Here is a 17292-nt window from a genome sequence, read left to right as displayed (position 1 = left end):
TATCCACTCACCTCTGCTGGGCATATAGCCTCTGACTGGGTGACATGCTGGATCCATTTAAAACTCCACCTGTGAGAAAGGGGGAGGGGTGCACAGCTAAACAGGGTGCCATTACCCCCTGAATTGTACACACAAGAAAAAAGAAAGATAGCCGGAACAACAGCCTAATACACAGGTGCACACTGCCATGGCATCAGAGTATACAAAAAAAGAGGATTGCAGCAGCACACATTGGTCAAAAAAATTGAGGCTCTTAGCGCACTTTTTGATCAAAACGTGTCCCCCATCCACCACGGGGAGGTGGCCTCATTTAGGATGGGAACCTAGCACAAATTCTGAGCCTAACACTCAACTATCCACTCACCTCTGCTGGGCATATAGCCTCTGACTGGGTGACATGCTGGATCCATTTAAAACTCCACCTGTGAAAAAGGGGGAAGGGTGCACAGCTAAACAGGGTGCCATTACCCCCTGAATTGTACACACAAGAAAAAAGAAAGATAGCCGGCACAACAGCCTAATACACGGGTGCACACTGCCATGGCATCAGAGTATACAAAAAAAGAGGATTGCAGCAGCACACATTGGTCAAAAAAATTGAGGCTCTTAGCGCACTTTTTGATCAAAACGTGTCCCCCATCCACCACGGGGAGGTGGCCTCATTTAGGATGGGAACCTAGCACAAATTCTGAGCCTAACACTCAACTATCCACTCACCTCTGCTGGGCATATAGCCTCTGACTGGGTGACATGCTGGATCCATTTAAAACTCCACCTGTGAGAAAGGGGGAGGGGTGCACAGCTAAACAGGGTGCCATTACCCCCTGAATTGTACACACAAGAAAAAAGAAAGATAGCCGGAACAACAGCCTAATACACAGGTGCACACTGCCATGGCATCAGAGTATACAAAAAAAGAGGATTGCAGCAGCACACATTGGTCAAAAAAATTGAGGCTCTTAGCGCACTTTTTGATCAAAACGTGTTCCCCATCCACCACGGGGAGGTGGCCTTATTTAGGATGGGAACCTAGCACAAATTCTGAGCCTAACACTCAACTATCCACTCACCTCTGCTGGGCATATAGCCTCTGACTGGGTGACATGCTGGATCCATTTAAAACTCCACCTGTGAAAAAGGGGGAAGGGTGCACAGCTAAACAGGGTGCCATATCCCCCTGAATTGTACATACAAGAAAAAAGAAAGATAGCCGGCACAACAGCCTAATACACGGGTGCACACTGCCATGGCATCAGAGTATACAAAAAAAGAGGATTGCAGCAGCACACATTGGTCAAAAAAATTGAGGCTCTTAGCGCACTTTTTGATCAAAACGTGTTCCCCATCCACCACGGGGAGGTGGCCTTATTTAGGATGGGAACCTAGCACAAATTCTGAGCCTAACACTCAACTATCCACTCACCTCTGCTGGGCATATAGCCTCTGACTGGGTGACATGCTGGATCCATTTAAAACTCCACCTGTGAGAAAGGGGGAGGGGTGCACAGCTAAACAGGGTGCCATTACCCCCTGAATTGTACACACAAGAAAAAAGAAAGATAGCCGGCACAACAGCCTAATACACGGGTGCACACTGCCATGGCATCAGAGTATACAAAAAAAGAGGATTGCAGCAGCACACATTGGTCAAAAAAATTGAGGCTCTTAGCGCACTTTTTGATCAAAACGTGTCCCCCATCCACCACGGGGAGGTGGCCTCATTTAGGATGGGAACCTAGCACAAATTCTGAGCCTAACACTCAACTATCCACTCACCTCTGCTGGGCATATAGCCTCTGACTGGGTGACATGCTGGATCCATTTAAAACTCCACCTGTGAGAAAGGGGGAGGGGTGCACAGCTAAACAGGGTGCCATTACCCCCTGAATTGTACACACAAGAAAAAAGAAAGATAGCCGGCACAACAGCCTAATACACGGGTGCACACTGCCATGGCATCAGAGTATACAAAAAAAGAGGATTGCAGCAGCACACATTGGTCAAAAAAATTGAGGCTCTTAGCGCACTTTTTGATCAAAACGTGTTCCCCATCCACCACGGGGAGGTGGCCTTATTTAGGATGGGAACCTAGCACAAATTCTGAGCCTAACACTCAACTATCCACTCACCTCTGCTGGGCATATAGCCTCTGACTGGGTGACATGCTGGATCCATTTAAAACTCCACCTGTGAAAAAGGGGGAAGGGTGCACAGCTAAACAGGGTGCCATTACCCCCTGAATTGTACACACAAGAAAAAAGAAAGATAGCCGGCACAACAGCCTAATACACGGGTGCACACTGCCATGGCATCAGAGTATACAAAAAAAGAGGATTGCAGCAGCACACATTGGTCAAAAAAATTGAGGCTCTTAGCGCACTTTTTGATCAAAACGTGTCCCCCATCCACCACGGGGAGGTGGCCTCATTTAGGATGGGAACCTAGCACAAATTCTGAGCCTAACACTCAACTATCCACTCACCTCTGCTGGGCATATAGCCTCTGACTGGGTGACATGCTGGATCCATTTAAAACTCCACCTGTGAGAAAGGGGGAGGGGTGCACAGCTAAACAGGGTGCCATTACCCCCTGAATTGTACACACAAGAAAAAAGAAAGATAGCCGGCACAACAGCCTAATACACGGGTGCACACTGCCATGGCATCAGAGTATACAAAAAAAGAGGATTGCAGCAGCACACATTGGTCAAAAAAATTGAGGCTCTTAGCGCACTTTTTGATCAAAACGTGTCCCCCATCCACCACGGGGAGGTGGCCTCATTTAGGATGGGAACCTAGCACAAATTCTGAGCCTAACACTCAACTATCCACTCACCTCTGCTGGGCATATAGCCTCTGACTGGGTGACATGCTGGATCCATTTAAAACTCCACCTGTGAAAAAGGGGGAAGGGTGCACAGCTAAACAGGGTGCCATTACCCCCTGAATTGTACACACAAGAAAAAAGAAAGATAGCCGGCACAACAGCCTAATACACGGGTGCACACTGCCATGGCATCAGAGTATACAAAAAAAGAGGATTGCAGCAGCACACATTGGTCAAAAAAATTGAGGCTCTTAGCGCACTTTTTGATCAAAACGTGTCCCCCATCCACCACGGGGAGGTGGCCTCATTTAGGATGGGAACCTAGCACAAATTCTGAGCCTAACACTCAACTATCCACTCACCTCTGCTGGGCATATAGCCTCTGACTGGGTGACATGCTGGATCCATTTAAAACTCCACCTGTGAGAAAGGGGGAGGGGTGCACAGCTAAACAGGGTGCCATTACCCCCTGAATTGTACACACAAGAAAAAAGAAAGATAGCCGGAACAACAGCCTAATACACAGGTGCACACTGCCATGGCATCAGAGTATACAAAAAAAGAGGATTGCAGCAGCACACATTGGTCAAAAAAATTGAGGCTCTTAGCGCACTTTTTGATCAAAACGTGTTCCCCATCCACCACGGGGAGGTGGCCTTATTTAGGATGGGAACCTAGCACAAATTCTGAGCCTAACACTCAACTATCCACTCACCTCTGCTGGGCATATAGCCTCTGACTGGGTGACATGCTGGATCCATTTAAAACTCCACCTGTGAAAAAGGGGGAAGGGTGCACAGCTAAACAGGGTGCCATTACCCCCTGAATTGTACACACAAGAAAAAAGAAAGATAGCCGGCACAACAGCCTAATACACGGGTGCACACTGCCATGGCATCAGAGTATACAAAAAAAGAGGATTGCAGCAGCACACATTGGTCAAAAAAATTGAGGCTCTTAGCGCACTTTTTGATCAAAACGTGTCCCCCATCCACCACGGGGAGGTGGCCTCATTTAGGATGGGAACCTAGCACAAATTCTGAGCCTAACACTCAACTATCCACTCACCTCTGCTGGGCATATAGCCTCTGACTGGGTGACATGCTGGATCCATTTAAAACTCCACCTGTGAGAAAGGGGGAGGGGTGCACAGCTAAACAGGGTGCCATTACCCCCTGAATTGTACACACAAGAAAAAAGAAAGATAGCCGGCACAACAGCCTAATACACGGGTGCACACTGCCATGGCATCAGAGTATACAAAAAAAGAGGATTGCAGCAGCACACATTGGTCAAAAAAATTGAGGCTCTTAGCGCACTTTTTGATCAAAACGTGTCCCCCATCCACCACGGGGAGGTGGCCTCATTTAGGATGGGAACCTAGCACAAATTCTGAGCCTAACACTCAACTATCCACTCACCTCTGCTGGGCATATAGCCTCTGACTGGGTGACATGCTGGATCCATTTAAAACTCCACCTGTGAGAAAGGGGGAGGGGTGCACAGCTAAACAGGGTGCCATTACCCCCTGAATTGTACACACAAGAAAAAAGAAAGATAGCCGGCACAACAGCCTAATACACGGGTGCACACTGCCATGGCATCAGAGTATACAAAAAAAGAGGATTGCAGCAGCACACATTGGTCAAAAAAATTGAGGCTCTTAGCGCACTTTTTGATCAAAACGTGTCCCCCATCCACCACGGGGAGGTGGCCTCATTTAGGATGGGAACCTAGCACAAATTCTGAGCCTAACACTCAACTATCCACTCACCTCTGCTGGGCATATAGCCTCTGACTGGGTGACATGCTGGATCCATTTAAAACTCCACCTGTGAGAAAGGGGGAGGGGTGCACAGCTAAACAGGGTGCCATTACCCCCTGAATTGTACACACAAGAAAAAAGAAAGATAGCCGGCACAACAGCCTAATACACGGGTGCACACTGCCATGGCATCAGAGTATACAAAAAAAGAGGATTGCAGCAGCACACATTGGTCAAAAAAATTGAGGCTCTTAGCGCACTTTTTGATCAAAACGTGTCCCCCATCCACCACGGGGAGGTGGCCTCATTTAGGATGGGAACCTAGCACAAATTCTGAGCCTAACACTCAACTATCCACTCACCTCTGCTGGGCATATAGCCTCTGACTGGGTGACATGCTGGATCCATTTAAAACTCCACCTGTGAAAAAGGGGGAAGGGTGCACAGCTAAACAGGGTGCCATTACCCCCTGAATTGTACACACAAGAAAAAAGAAAGATAGCCGGCACAACAGCCTAATACACGGGTGCACACTGCCATGGCATCAGAGTATACAAAAAAAGAGGATTGCAGCAGCACACATTGGTCAAAAAAATTGAGGCTCTTAGCGCACTTTTTGATCAAAACGTGTCCCCCATCCACCACGGGGAGGTGGCCTCATTTAGGATGGGAACCTAGCACAAATTCTGAGCCTAACACTCAACTATCCACTCACCTCTGCTGGGCATATAGCCTCTGACTGGGTGACATGCTGGATCCATTTAAAACTCCACCTGTGAGAAAGGGGGAGGGGTGCACAGCTAAACAGGGTGCCATTACCCCCTGAATTGTACACACAAGAAAAAAGAAAGATAGCCGGAACAACAGCCTAATACACAGGTGCACACTGCCATGGCATCAGAGTATACAAAAAAAGAGGATTGCAGCAGCACACATTGGTCAAAAAAATTGAGGCTCTTAGCGCACTTTTTGATCAAAACGTGTTCCCCATCCACCACGGGGAGGTGGCCTTATTTAGGATGGGAACCTAGCACAAATTCTGAGCCTAACACTCAACTATCCACTCACCTCTGCTGGGCATATAGCCTCTGACTGGGTGACATGCTGGATCCATTTAAAACTCCACCTGTGAAAAAGGGGGAAGGGTGCACAGCTAAACAGGGTGCCATATCCCCCTGAATTGTACATACAAGAAAAAAGAAAGATAGCCGGCACAACAGCCTAATACACGGGTGCACACTGCCATGGCATCAGAGTATACAAAAAAAGAGGATTGCAGCAGCACACATTGGTCAAAAAAATTGAGGCTCTTAGCGCACTTTTTGATCAAAACGTGTTCCCCATCCACCACGGGGAGGTGGCCTTATTTAGGATGGGAACCTAGCACAAATTCTGAGCCTAACACTCAACTATCCACTCACCTCTGCTGGGCATATAGCCTCTGACTGGGTGACATGCTGGATCCATTTAAAACTCCACCTGTGAGAAAGGGGGAGGGGTGCACAGCTAAACAGGGTGCCATTACCCCCTGAATTGTACACACAAGAAAAAAGAAAGATAGCCGGCACAACAGCCTAATACACGGGTGCACACTGCCATGGCATCAGAGTATACAAAAAAAGAGGATTGCAGCAGCACACATTGGTCAAAAAAATTGAGGCTCTTAGCGCACTTTTTGATCAAAACGTGTCCCCCATCCACCACGGGGAGGTGGCCTCATTTAGGATGGGAACCTAGCACAAATTCTGAGCCTAACACTCAACTATCCACTCACCTCTGCTGGGCATATAGCCTCTGACTGGGTGACATGCTGGATCCATTTAAAACTCCACCTGTGAGAAAGGGGGAGGGGTGCACAGCTAAACAGGGTGCCATTACCCCCTGAATTGTACACACAAGAAAAAAGAAAGATAGCCGGCACAACAGCCTAATACACGGGTGCACACTGCCATGGCATCAGAGTATACAAAAAAAGAGGATTGCAGCAGCACACATTGGTCAAAAAAATTGAGGCTCTTAGCGCACTTTTTGATCAAAACGTGTTCCCCATCCACCACGGGGAGGTGGCCTTATTTAGGATGGGAACCTAGCACAAATTCTGAGCCTAACACTCAACTATCCACTCACCTCTGCTGGGCATATAGCCTCTGACTGGGTGACATGCTGGATCCATTTAAAACTCCACCTGTGAAAAAGGGGGAAGGGTGCACAGCTAAACAGGGTGCCATTACCCCCTGAATTGTACACACAAGAAAAAAGAAAGATAGCCGGCACAACAGCCTAATACACGGGTGCACACTGCCATGGCATCAGAGTATACAAAAAAAGAGGATTGCAGCAGCACACATTGGTCAAAAAAATTGAGGCTCTTAGCGCACTTTTTGATCAAAACGTGTCCCCCATCCACCACGGGGAGGTGGCCTCATTTAGGATGGGAACCTAGCACAAATTCTGAGCCTAACACTCAACTATCCACTCACCTCTGCTGGGCATATAGCCTCTGACTGGGTGACATGCTGGATCCATTTAAAACTCCACCTGTGAGAAAGGGGGAGGGGTGCACAGCTAAACAGGGTGCCATTACCCCCTGAATTGTACACACAAGAAAAAAGAAAGATAGCCGGCACAACAGCCTAATACACGGGTGCACACTGCCATGGCATCAGAGTATACAAAAAAAGAGGATTGCAGCAGCACACATTGGTCAAAAAAATTGAGGCTCTTAGCGCACTTTTTGATCAAAACGTGTCCCCCATCCACCACGGGGAGGTGGCCTCATTTAGGATGGGAACCTAGCACAAATTCTGAGCCTAACACTCAACTATCCACTCACCTCTGCTGGGCATATAGCCTCTGACTGGGTGACATGCTGGATCCATTTAAAACTCCACCTGTGAAAAAGGGGGAAGGGTGCACAGCTAAACAGGGTGCCATTACCCCCTGAATTGTACACACAAGAAAAAAGAAAGATAGCCGGCACAACAGCCTAATACACGGGTGCACACTGCCATGGCATCAGAGTATACAAAAAAAGAGGATTGCAGCAGCACACATTGGTCAAAATTGACCAATGTGTGCTGCTGCAATCCTCTTTTTTTGTATACTCTGATGCCATGGCAGTGTGCACCCGTGTATTAGGCTGTTGTGCCGGCTATCTTTCTTTTTTCTTGTGTGTACAATTCAGGGGGTAATGGCACCCTGTTTAGCTGTGCACCCTTCCCCCTTTTTCACAGGTGGAGTTTTAAATGGATCCAGCATGTCACCCAGTCAGAGGCTATATGCCCAGCAGAGGTGAGTGGATAGTTGAGTGTTAGGCTCAGAATTTGTGCTAGGTTCCCATCCTAAATGAGGCCACCTCCCCGTGGTGGATGGGGGACACGTTTTGATCAAAAAGTGCGCTAAGAGCCTCAATTTTTTTGACCAATGTGTGCTGCTGCAATCCTCTTTTTTTGTATACTCTGATGCCATGGCAGTGTGCACCTGTGTATTAGGCTGTTGTTCCGGCTATCTTTCTTTTTTCTTGTGTGTACAATTCAGGGGGTAATGGCACCCTGTTTAGCTGTGCACCCCTCCCCCTTTCTCACAGGTGGAGTTTTAAATGGATCCAGCATGTCACCCAGTCAGAGGCTATATGCCCAGCAGAGGTGAGTGGATAGTTGAGTGTTAGGCTCAGAATTTGTGCTAGGTTCCCATCCTAAATGAGGCCAATTCCCCGTGGTGGATGGGGGACACGTTTTGATCAAAAAGTGCGCTAAGAGCCTCAATTTTTTTGACCAATGTGTGCTGCTGCAATCCTCTTTTTTTGTATACTCTGATGCCATGGCAGTGTGCACCCGTGTATTAGGCTGTTGTGCCGGCTATCTTTCTTTTTTCCTGTGTGTGTGTATATGTATATATATATATATATATATATATATATATATATATATATATATATATATATATATATATATATATATATATAGTATATTCGAAGTGCAAAAATAGGGACTTTGTGAAGTTATGTATATAATACAACTTACTATGAAGATGCGATGTTCTGAGCTAGTGTTCAGAAATTCAATCTTGAGAATCCCACCCAATAAGACTATGTACCGATTTACTGTCCTCCAGATGATGTGGATATAGCGATGTCCTTGCAGGTAATGTTTGATAGTCCGAGTTTGGAGAGGTTTGGGAAACAGCCCCGCCAGGCGGGGTCTCCATGTAAAACCTTTCCCGCTGAAGTCTGTGTGTTTGGTTCCAGTGACGTCACTACTGTGAACCTGAAGGGTCAGAAAGGCTTTCTGACCCTTCAGGTTCACAGTAGTGACGTCACTCGAACCAACACACGGACTTCAGCGGGAAAGGTTTTAGGTCGAGACGCCCTATTTTTGTGCTTTGAATACACTATTTATACAAATTACAACCTTTTATATGGTAAATAGGGAACCATATATTATTCTCATAGCAGCAAATAGAGCATCTATTACTATGAAAAGCGCTGTGTAGTTATATATATTATTTTTAACATATATAGTATCATGGTGGGAAATGTCCAATACAGTCTACATTAAGGTATGTTCACACTACGGAATTCCTGTGAAATTTCCATGCACAGAATTGCTCTCCAAAATTCCGGGGTGTGAACCTTTGTATTTGTGTGAATGGGTCTTCCACAGACCGGTTGACATTGAAATTGATCCTCCAAAAGAATGAGCATACTCATTCTTTTGGCGAAATTGGGTGCGCACTACATTGCCGTCAATGGTGACAGCAGAGGGCTGTGTGTTCCAAATGAAATCTCTGCTTGCGTAACATACCCTTAAAGGAGTATTCCGGGATGTTAAAATGATATCCTACACTGCCGACAGTAAAAAATAAATAAATAAAGGGATACATACCTGCTGCCGCTCCCCTGGTAACCCATTTCGGCCTCGGCCGCGATCCTCTTCTTGGTTGCCGGTGGTCGGTGAGTCATAGTGCACTCAGCCAATCACTGGCCGCAGTGAAGTCCCACCTCGGCTGGCGATAGGCTGAGCGGCACTGTGACATTTTCGGCTCCGGCACCAGTTTTTGGGGACCGTAAACGTCACACTGCCGCTCAGCCTATAGCCGGCCGAGGTGGGACTTCGCTGTGGCTGGTGATTGGCACTATTACTCACTGGCAACCAGGAAGAGGATCGTGGCGGAGGCCGAAACGGGTTACTTGGTGAGCAGCAGCATGTATGTGTCTCTTAAAGGAGATCTGTAGTGCTGTGAACTTATCCCCTATCCGAAGGAGGGTCATGGAGGATCGCAGGAGTGTCCGAGCACTGCGGCCTCCCGCAATCTCCTGTACGGTGCTGTGACAATGTACAGGAAATGGAGTGTTCCGTCCCCGCATGACGCAGCAGCCGTCCTCCATGTATCTCTGTGGGATTCATGGAGGGACGTGCCGGCTGCTGCGTCATGCGAGGACGGAACACTCCCTTTCCTGTATATTGTCGCGGCCCCGTACACTAGATCGCGGGGGGCCCCAGCGCTTGGACCCCCTGCGATCTATAACTTATCCCCTATCCTTCGGATAGGGGATAAGTTCACAGCACTACAGATCTCCTTTAATTTTTTACTGCCGGCAGTATGGGACACAATTTTAGCATCCTGGAGTACTCCTTTAAGATACATTTCTTGAACCAATGAGCAATTTATGCAACAGTTTGCCATACATAGGAGCTATTCATCAGTAGATTTTCCTGACATATACGCTAGACATACAAGCCTCCCTTGGGGGGGGGGGGTTGAGAACCCTTGTATAGGAGAATATGCTGGCAATTTTATAGGAGAATGGTCAGCAGAACGCATTACAGCAAGCAGTTTAATGTCAAAATGAGCCATTTTAGTTGTCTGGATGCCTGTTATTGCATAATAATAGAAAAAAAAACTATAGAGCTCCAAACTGTGGGATTTTCTTTCTTTGGTAGTGGCTTTTTCTGCTCCATGTCTGAGCTGGAGTAAATTTATGAGGTTTTTTTCATGCGATGCAACTTTTTTGCGACTTTCGCACTTGATAAATCTCTGACCGCTGCAAGTCAAAAATCACTTTTTGCTTTGGTAAGCAAGATTTTTATTTTTTGCTTAGGACACTGAACAAGCAAAAAGTCCCACAAAAAAGAGCGTAGGCACACGTGCGACAATTTTAAGCAAAAAAAACTACCAAATGCTTTGATAAATGTCCCCCCTAGACTTTGAAGGGTGCAGCAGTGTGTATGCTTGACAGCTGTTCCAGTCACACAAGTGACGCTAGACCTCCATTCTTGTGATCAGTGGGGGTCCTAGCAGTCAGGCTCCTATTGATTTTACACTTATCACCTATCCTGTGGATTGGTGGTAAGTTTTGATTTTGGGGGGAACCCCTTTACTAAATGGTTAACTGGCTTATGCTGACAGTTCAAGGCAAAGTAATTTTACCTAAAACACATATTTTCTTTGGAAGCTGTACTTCTATAACAGAACTCAGAATATTCATTAGGACGTTGGTGTTTAGTTACACATAATGAGTAATATCCTTTTTGTTTAAAATTCTCCTTAGAGAAATGTAATGAGAAAACAGAGACACTGGGAAAAAATAGTTGCAGCCAAAAAAAATAAAAGAAGACAGGAAAAAGAGAGACGAAAAGCAAACCGGTGTGGAGATGTCAATGCAGGTAAATTTCATTATGTTTTCTGTCCTATTGGAAATGTTTAGGATGTGGTGAAAAAAACGTGGCCATGCCCATAGAGGTGTACTAAGATCATCGCTTGCTTTGGCAGCACAAAATGAAAGAAGTGGAAAAAAATTCCTTGTTTAAAATGAGTCTCCATTCCTCCATCAATGTATATGCTGGATGGTATGTTGCTATTTGTCTTACGGGCCCATTGACTTCCAGTGTAAAATATTGTGTACGGCAGGGTATGTATTTTAAGAAGTATGCCTATGTATTTAAAAGTGTGGTTGACAATGCATTTTTACATGTAAAAATGTAGACCAGAAGATTAAAGGAGAACTATCATGCAGGACAACTTATCCCCTATCCATAGATTAGGGGATAAGTGTCTGATCGCTGGGACCCCCGAGAACTCCTGCACAGCCCCCCCCCCCCCCCCCGCAGTCTCCAGGAACGGAGCGAGTCTACCCCCAAACAAAGCAGTGGCTGACACTCACCCTCCATGTATCTCTATGGGAGAGCCAGAGATATCTGAATGCTGTATCTCCAACTCTCCCATAGAGATACATGGAGAGGGTGTGGCAGACGCCTTTTCATTCGGGGGGTTGACACGCCCTGTTCCTTGGGAGAGCCAGTGTGCCTTGCGGGGGTCCCAGCGGTCGGACCCCTTGTGATCAGACCCTTATCACCTATCCTTTGGATACAGGATAAGTTGTCCTGCATTATAGTTCTCCTTTAATGAGGCCACTGAACTTTTCAGAGTTTAGTGCTTAGAAACATCAAAGAGTACCTGTCATCAAACCATATTTTCTAAACTAACTCAGATAATATTCACTAACTACTCCTAACACCCTTCCTGCCTAAAAAAAATTCCGAGCTCTAAAAAGCTCTGTATCATACAGATCCCATTTGCTTACATTGTCAGGGCTTCCGCCAGGAGAAAGTGGGTGTTCCCCAGCAGGGGCAACGTCACTGAAGCCTGCGGGAGCTGTGCCTCTCCATGCCCTGCATGCACTTCCTGGGTCTGGACTTCTGCATGTCCGGGTGGAGACCAAACTAACTGTTTAACTTGTGCAGGGAACAGAACAGAGCCACCTATCACATTAAAAATATATAAAGGTTGAGAATTTTAACAGCAAGTAAATAGCAAAGTGTCTTATAATTACATAAGGAACAATATATTAAAAGTTTAGTTTGGTGATATGTACTCTTTTTCTGACTGACTGGAGTGCTGGCAATGTATGTATCGTGCTCTACGTTTGTTTTTGGGGGCAACTTTATGTTGGTCCCAGCAGTTAACCCCCCCCCTTTAACTATCTTCTCATCCCTTTGTTCCAGGTGCTAACCAACAACAACACAGCAAAAAATTTGTGAAAGCATTAACCAAAGAACGTCTCATAGAAGCTAAAGATTCTGGTCCTAGACTTTGTATTGACTTGAGTATGACCGATCACATGAGCAAGAAGGTAAAACCACTTTTATATTTATGTTCACTGTACTTCTAGAAGTAGAATATGGCACTCTTGATCGGTGTAGGTGCACAAGTAGGACCCCACTCCTTAAATTCATAAGACAAAAGACTTGGCACTCAAAGTTGCAGTTTAGGTGATTTATTTCATATGCAATCCACAAGGTAAATAGATAACGTTTCGGTCAAACATTGACCTTCATCAGATCAAGGATTGCTGCGGAGTTTGAAGACGTCGGCCTAAAGCCGTGAAACTTGGTGCTACAGCCGCCGCTATACGAGTGTCGCACCAAGTTTCACGGCTTTAGGCCGACGTCTTCAAACTCCGCAGCAATCCTTGATCTGATGAAGGTCAATGTTTGACCGAAACGTTATCTATTTACCTTGTGGATTGCATATGAAATAAATCATCTAAACTGCAACTTTGAGTGCCAAGTCTTTTGTCTTATGTTCACTGTACTGTCATTGTTTTGCAGCTTATTATTTTTATCACACGCTGATACACCTCTTTAGAAAATCCAGTATGTTTTCAACAATACATACATACAGAAATATCTGCAAAGAAACTACAGTGAAATCTTTAGTTTTTTGGTAGTTATAAGCTAAGAACTCTGAAAACCTTCTGGAGGCTGCTCGGCAACATGAACTTTCAGCAGAGATGACAACATTAGATCTCAGGGTCCTTTATAGACCAGCACATTGTTTTCTCTATTATACAGGGTGGGCCATTTATATGGATACACCTTAATAAAATTGGAATGGTTAGTGATATTAACTTCCTGTTTGTGGCACATTAGTATATGTGAGGGGGGAAACTTTTCAAGATGGGTGGTGACCATGGTGGCCATTTTGAAGTCGCCCATTTTGAATCCAACTTTTGTTTTTTCAATAGGAAGAGGGTCATGTGACACATCAAACTTATTGGGAATTTCACAAGAAAAACAATGATGTGATTGGTTTTAACGTAACTTTATTCTTTCATGAGTTATTTAAAAGTTTCTGACCACTTATAAAATGTGTTCAATGTGCTGCCCATTGTGTCGGATTGTCAATGCAACCCTCTTCTCCCAGTCTTCACACACTGATAGCAACACTGCAGGAGAAATGCTAGCACAGGCTTCCAGTATCCGTAGTTTCAGGTGCTGCACATCTTGTATCTTCACAGCATAGACAATTGCCTTCAGATGACCCCAAAGATAAAAGTCTAAGGGGGCCATTCTTTATCAATGGAATCCTCAAGGCCACTGGATATGCGAAATTGCTACATGATGATGTGTTTCCCTCTTTATGCACTGAAGCTGGCACGTTCCCTGAGTTTTTCCAGCAAGATGGTGCACAACCACATTATGGGTGTCAGGTCCGAGCATTCCTACATGAACAGTTTCCTGGAAAGTGGATTGGTCATCATGGTCCAGTTGAATGGCCCCCAAGGTCTCCCGATCTGACCCCCTTAGACTTTTATCTTTGGGGTCATCTGAAGGCAATTGTCTATGCTGTGAAGATACGAGATGGGCAGCACCTGAAACTACGGATACTGGAAGCCTGTGCTAGCATTTCTCCTGCGGTGTTGCTATCAGTGTGTGAAGAGGGGGAGAAGAGGGTGGCATTGACAATCCAACACAATGGGCAGCACATTTTACACATTTTATAAGTTGTCAGAAACTTGTAAATAACTCATGAAAAGAATAAAGTTATGTTAAAACCAAGCACACCATTGTTTTTTTTTTGTGAAATTCCCAAAAAGTTTGATGTGTCACATGACCCTCTTCCTATTGAAAAAACAAAAGTTGGATTCAAAATGGCCGCCATGGTCACCACCCATCTTGAAAAGTTTCCCTCCTCACATATACTAATGTGCCACAAACAGGAAGTTAATATCACCAACCATTCCCATTTTATTGAGGTGTAGCCATATAAATGGCCCACCCTGTAGAATGCTTGTGGACCTTATTCATTTCACCATCACCAACACTTTCATTTGTAATAGACAAGTGTAATTTGTGGGGAAAGAATATGTTTTAGATTTATTTGTTAATTTTTGTTTTTTTAGGAGTTAAGTCGTCTTGCTGCACAAATAAGAAGACTTTATGGGTCAAACAAGAAAGCTGCAAAACCGTTTTGGCTATACCTGACAAGTTTTGTAGAAAACAGTCTATTATATTATGAATGTGTGAGAATGAATGACGGATTTGTCCACTATCTTGTAAGTTCTTCCCCTTGAATTATAAGCCTTTTGGATCTGCACTTATAAGGGTTCTCCGGTGCTTACACATCTTTTCCCCTATCCAAAGGATAGGGGATAAGATGCCTGATCGCGGGAATCCCGCCACTGGGGACCCCCGGGATCTGTCACGCCCCCTCCCGTAGGCTTGCATTGAGGGGCGGAGCGTGACGTCACACGGGGGCGGAGGCGTGACATCACACGCCACCGGCCCGGTGGTCGTCTGTAATCAGATCCGGAGCGAACACGCTTCGGGGACTGATGACAAACGGGGTGCCGCGTGCATGATCCCGGGGGTCCCCAGCAGTGAGACTCCCGCGATCAGGCATCTTATCCCCTATCCTTTGGATAGGGGAAAAGATGTGTAAGCACCTGAGAACCCCTTTTAAGGGAGTTTTTTTAATTTAATTTTTTATTTTTTTTAGTTTGCCTCTATTTTATGATCTCTGCTTACTGTCAAATCAACTTGTGCCAGAAAGTTAAACAGATGTGTAAATCACTTCTTTTAAAAAATCTTAATCCTTCCAGTACTTTTTAGGTGTTATATACTAAAGAGAAATCCAAAAAAGAAATGCATTTCCTCTGATGTCATAACCACAGTGCTTTCTGCTGACCTCTGCTGTCCATTTTAGGAACTGTCCAGAGCAGCATATGTTTGCTATGGGGATTTTCTCCTGCTCTGGACAGTTCCTGAAATGGACAGCAGAGGTCAGCAGAGAGCACTGTGATCATGACATCAGAGGAAATGCATTTCTTTTTGGATTTCTCTTTAGTATACAGCCCCTAAGAAGTACTGGAAGGATTAAGATTTACAAATCTGTTTAACTTTCTGGCACCAGTTGATTAAAAAGTAAAAATAAAAAGTTTTCCATGGGAGTACCCCTTTAAAGATGATCTGTTGGGTTATCTATGCAATGCTGTTTAATGGTCAATTCACAGGTACACAGTTTAATTAAAAAATCTACTTGTCCACGGGACTAAAACGGAGCAAAATCTACTTGTCCCTCATGACGATCCACTTGTCTGGGACAATTTTCGCTTTTACACTCTCTTATTTTTTTCCTCCTCGCCCTATAATAGCCATAACTACCTACTATAATGATACTTTTCAATTTTTCAATAACATATTCTCCGAACCCAAAAGAAATGTGTGTGTGTGTGTGTATATATATATATATCTATATATATATATATATATATATATATATATCGGTGAGGTGAATTTGAAATAGTAATAGATAATTTAGCAAATTTGGTGGGGTTTTTTTCTACACCATTTACCTTGTGGTTGAGATGACATGTTGTTTTGATACTTTAGGTCGCCTGATTACAGCAATACCAGATTTCTATAGTTTCCGTCATGTTTTACTAATTTAAAAAAAAAATCTGAACTTTTTTGAATTTTTTTAATTCCAATTTTTTGACCCCTGTAGCCTTTTAAAAAAATATGTTGCACATACCAGGCTGTATGAGGGCTCATCTTTTATATTCATATATTTCATATTATAAAAATTGCAATTCTGTGGTCTGGTATTTTTTATTTTTTTTTGCATTTACGTCATTTACTGTACAGGATACATTATATTAGATTTTAATAGTTCGTACAATTACACACGCAGTGAACTAAGTATATTTATTTTTATTATGTTTACATGTGTTTATATAGGAAAAAGGGGTGATTTGAACTTTTAACATGGAAGGGGTTAATGTGTGTCTTTTAAACTTTTATTAAAACGTTTTTTTTAGACTTTTAGGAGGAATCATTAGATCCCTTATACAGATCAATACAGTTCTATTGAACTGTATTGATCTGTGTGCTCTGTGATCCATTGATAGAGCCTAGTCCAGCCAGGCTCTATCAATGACAGAGCGGGACAGCAGGGAACAGAGGTAAGTCCTCCGGCTACCTCTATAGTGGATCTCCACACGCAGCATTAAAACTCTGGGCACAACAGCTATGAAGTACTGGGGAGAACTTTTAGCTCATCATGGAGCGAACAGGTTCACTTTATTGATAGCATAGTATGTATGAGAAGATGTATATCTCAAATATATATTGTCTTCTGTGATTTGATTTAGTACTTTCATGTTAAAAGCTGTTGAAATGCTGCCTGGGCTTCTAGAGAGGCCTGCTTCTCCATCCGCACACTATTTCATTACTCTTTCCGAATACAGACTTGTGCTTGTAAATCTGTCAATCAGCAGTGTGTTTAGACATCACACACTATCTCTATGTCCCATACAGCTTGTATACTTGATAATACTTAATCCAATAATATAAAACAGATAATCCCTCTCTATATTACACTGGGGGGGAGGACCTAAATGTCTAAATCAGAAAAAAAAT

At 44.4% G+C, this 17292-nt stretch overlaps 1 protein-coding gene across 2 annotated transcripts in view; it reads left to right on the top strand.

The window, feature by feature from the left end:
* The window catches only part of TRMT10B (tRNA methyltransferase 10B), a 46277-nt gene that overhangs the window by 14500 nt on the left and 14485 nt on the right, over positions 1-17292 (top strand). For both annotated transcript variants that reach the window (XM_056519250.1, XM_056519258.1), the window contains exons 3-5: positions 11142-11256; positions 12595-12722; positions 14775-14927. In XM_056519250.1, the coding sequence (XP_056375225.1) occupies positions 11142-11256; positions 12595-12722; positions 14775-14927 (396 nt within the window). The remainder of the gene's footprint in view (positions 1-11141; positions 11257-12594; positions 12723-14774; positions 14928-17292) is intronic.

Source organism: Hyla sarda, chromosome 1 (genome assembly GCF_029499605.1).
Source record: "Hyla sarda isolate aHylSar1 chromosome 1, aHylSar1.hap1, whole genome shotgun sequence".
In the NCBI taxonomy this organism is placed as follows: domain Eukaryota; kingdom Metazoa; phylum Chordata; class Amphibia; order Anura; family Hylidae; genus Hyla; species Hyla sarda.
The sequence above is the reverse complement of the archived record's forward strand: the minus strand, read 5'-3'. Positions and strand labels throughout refer to the sequence as shown.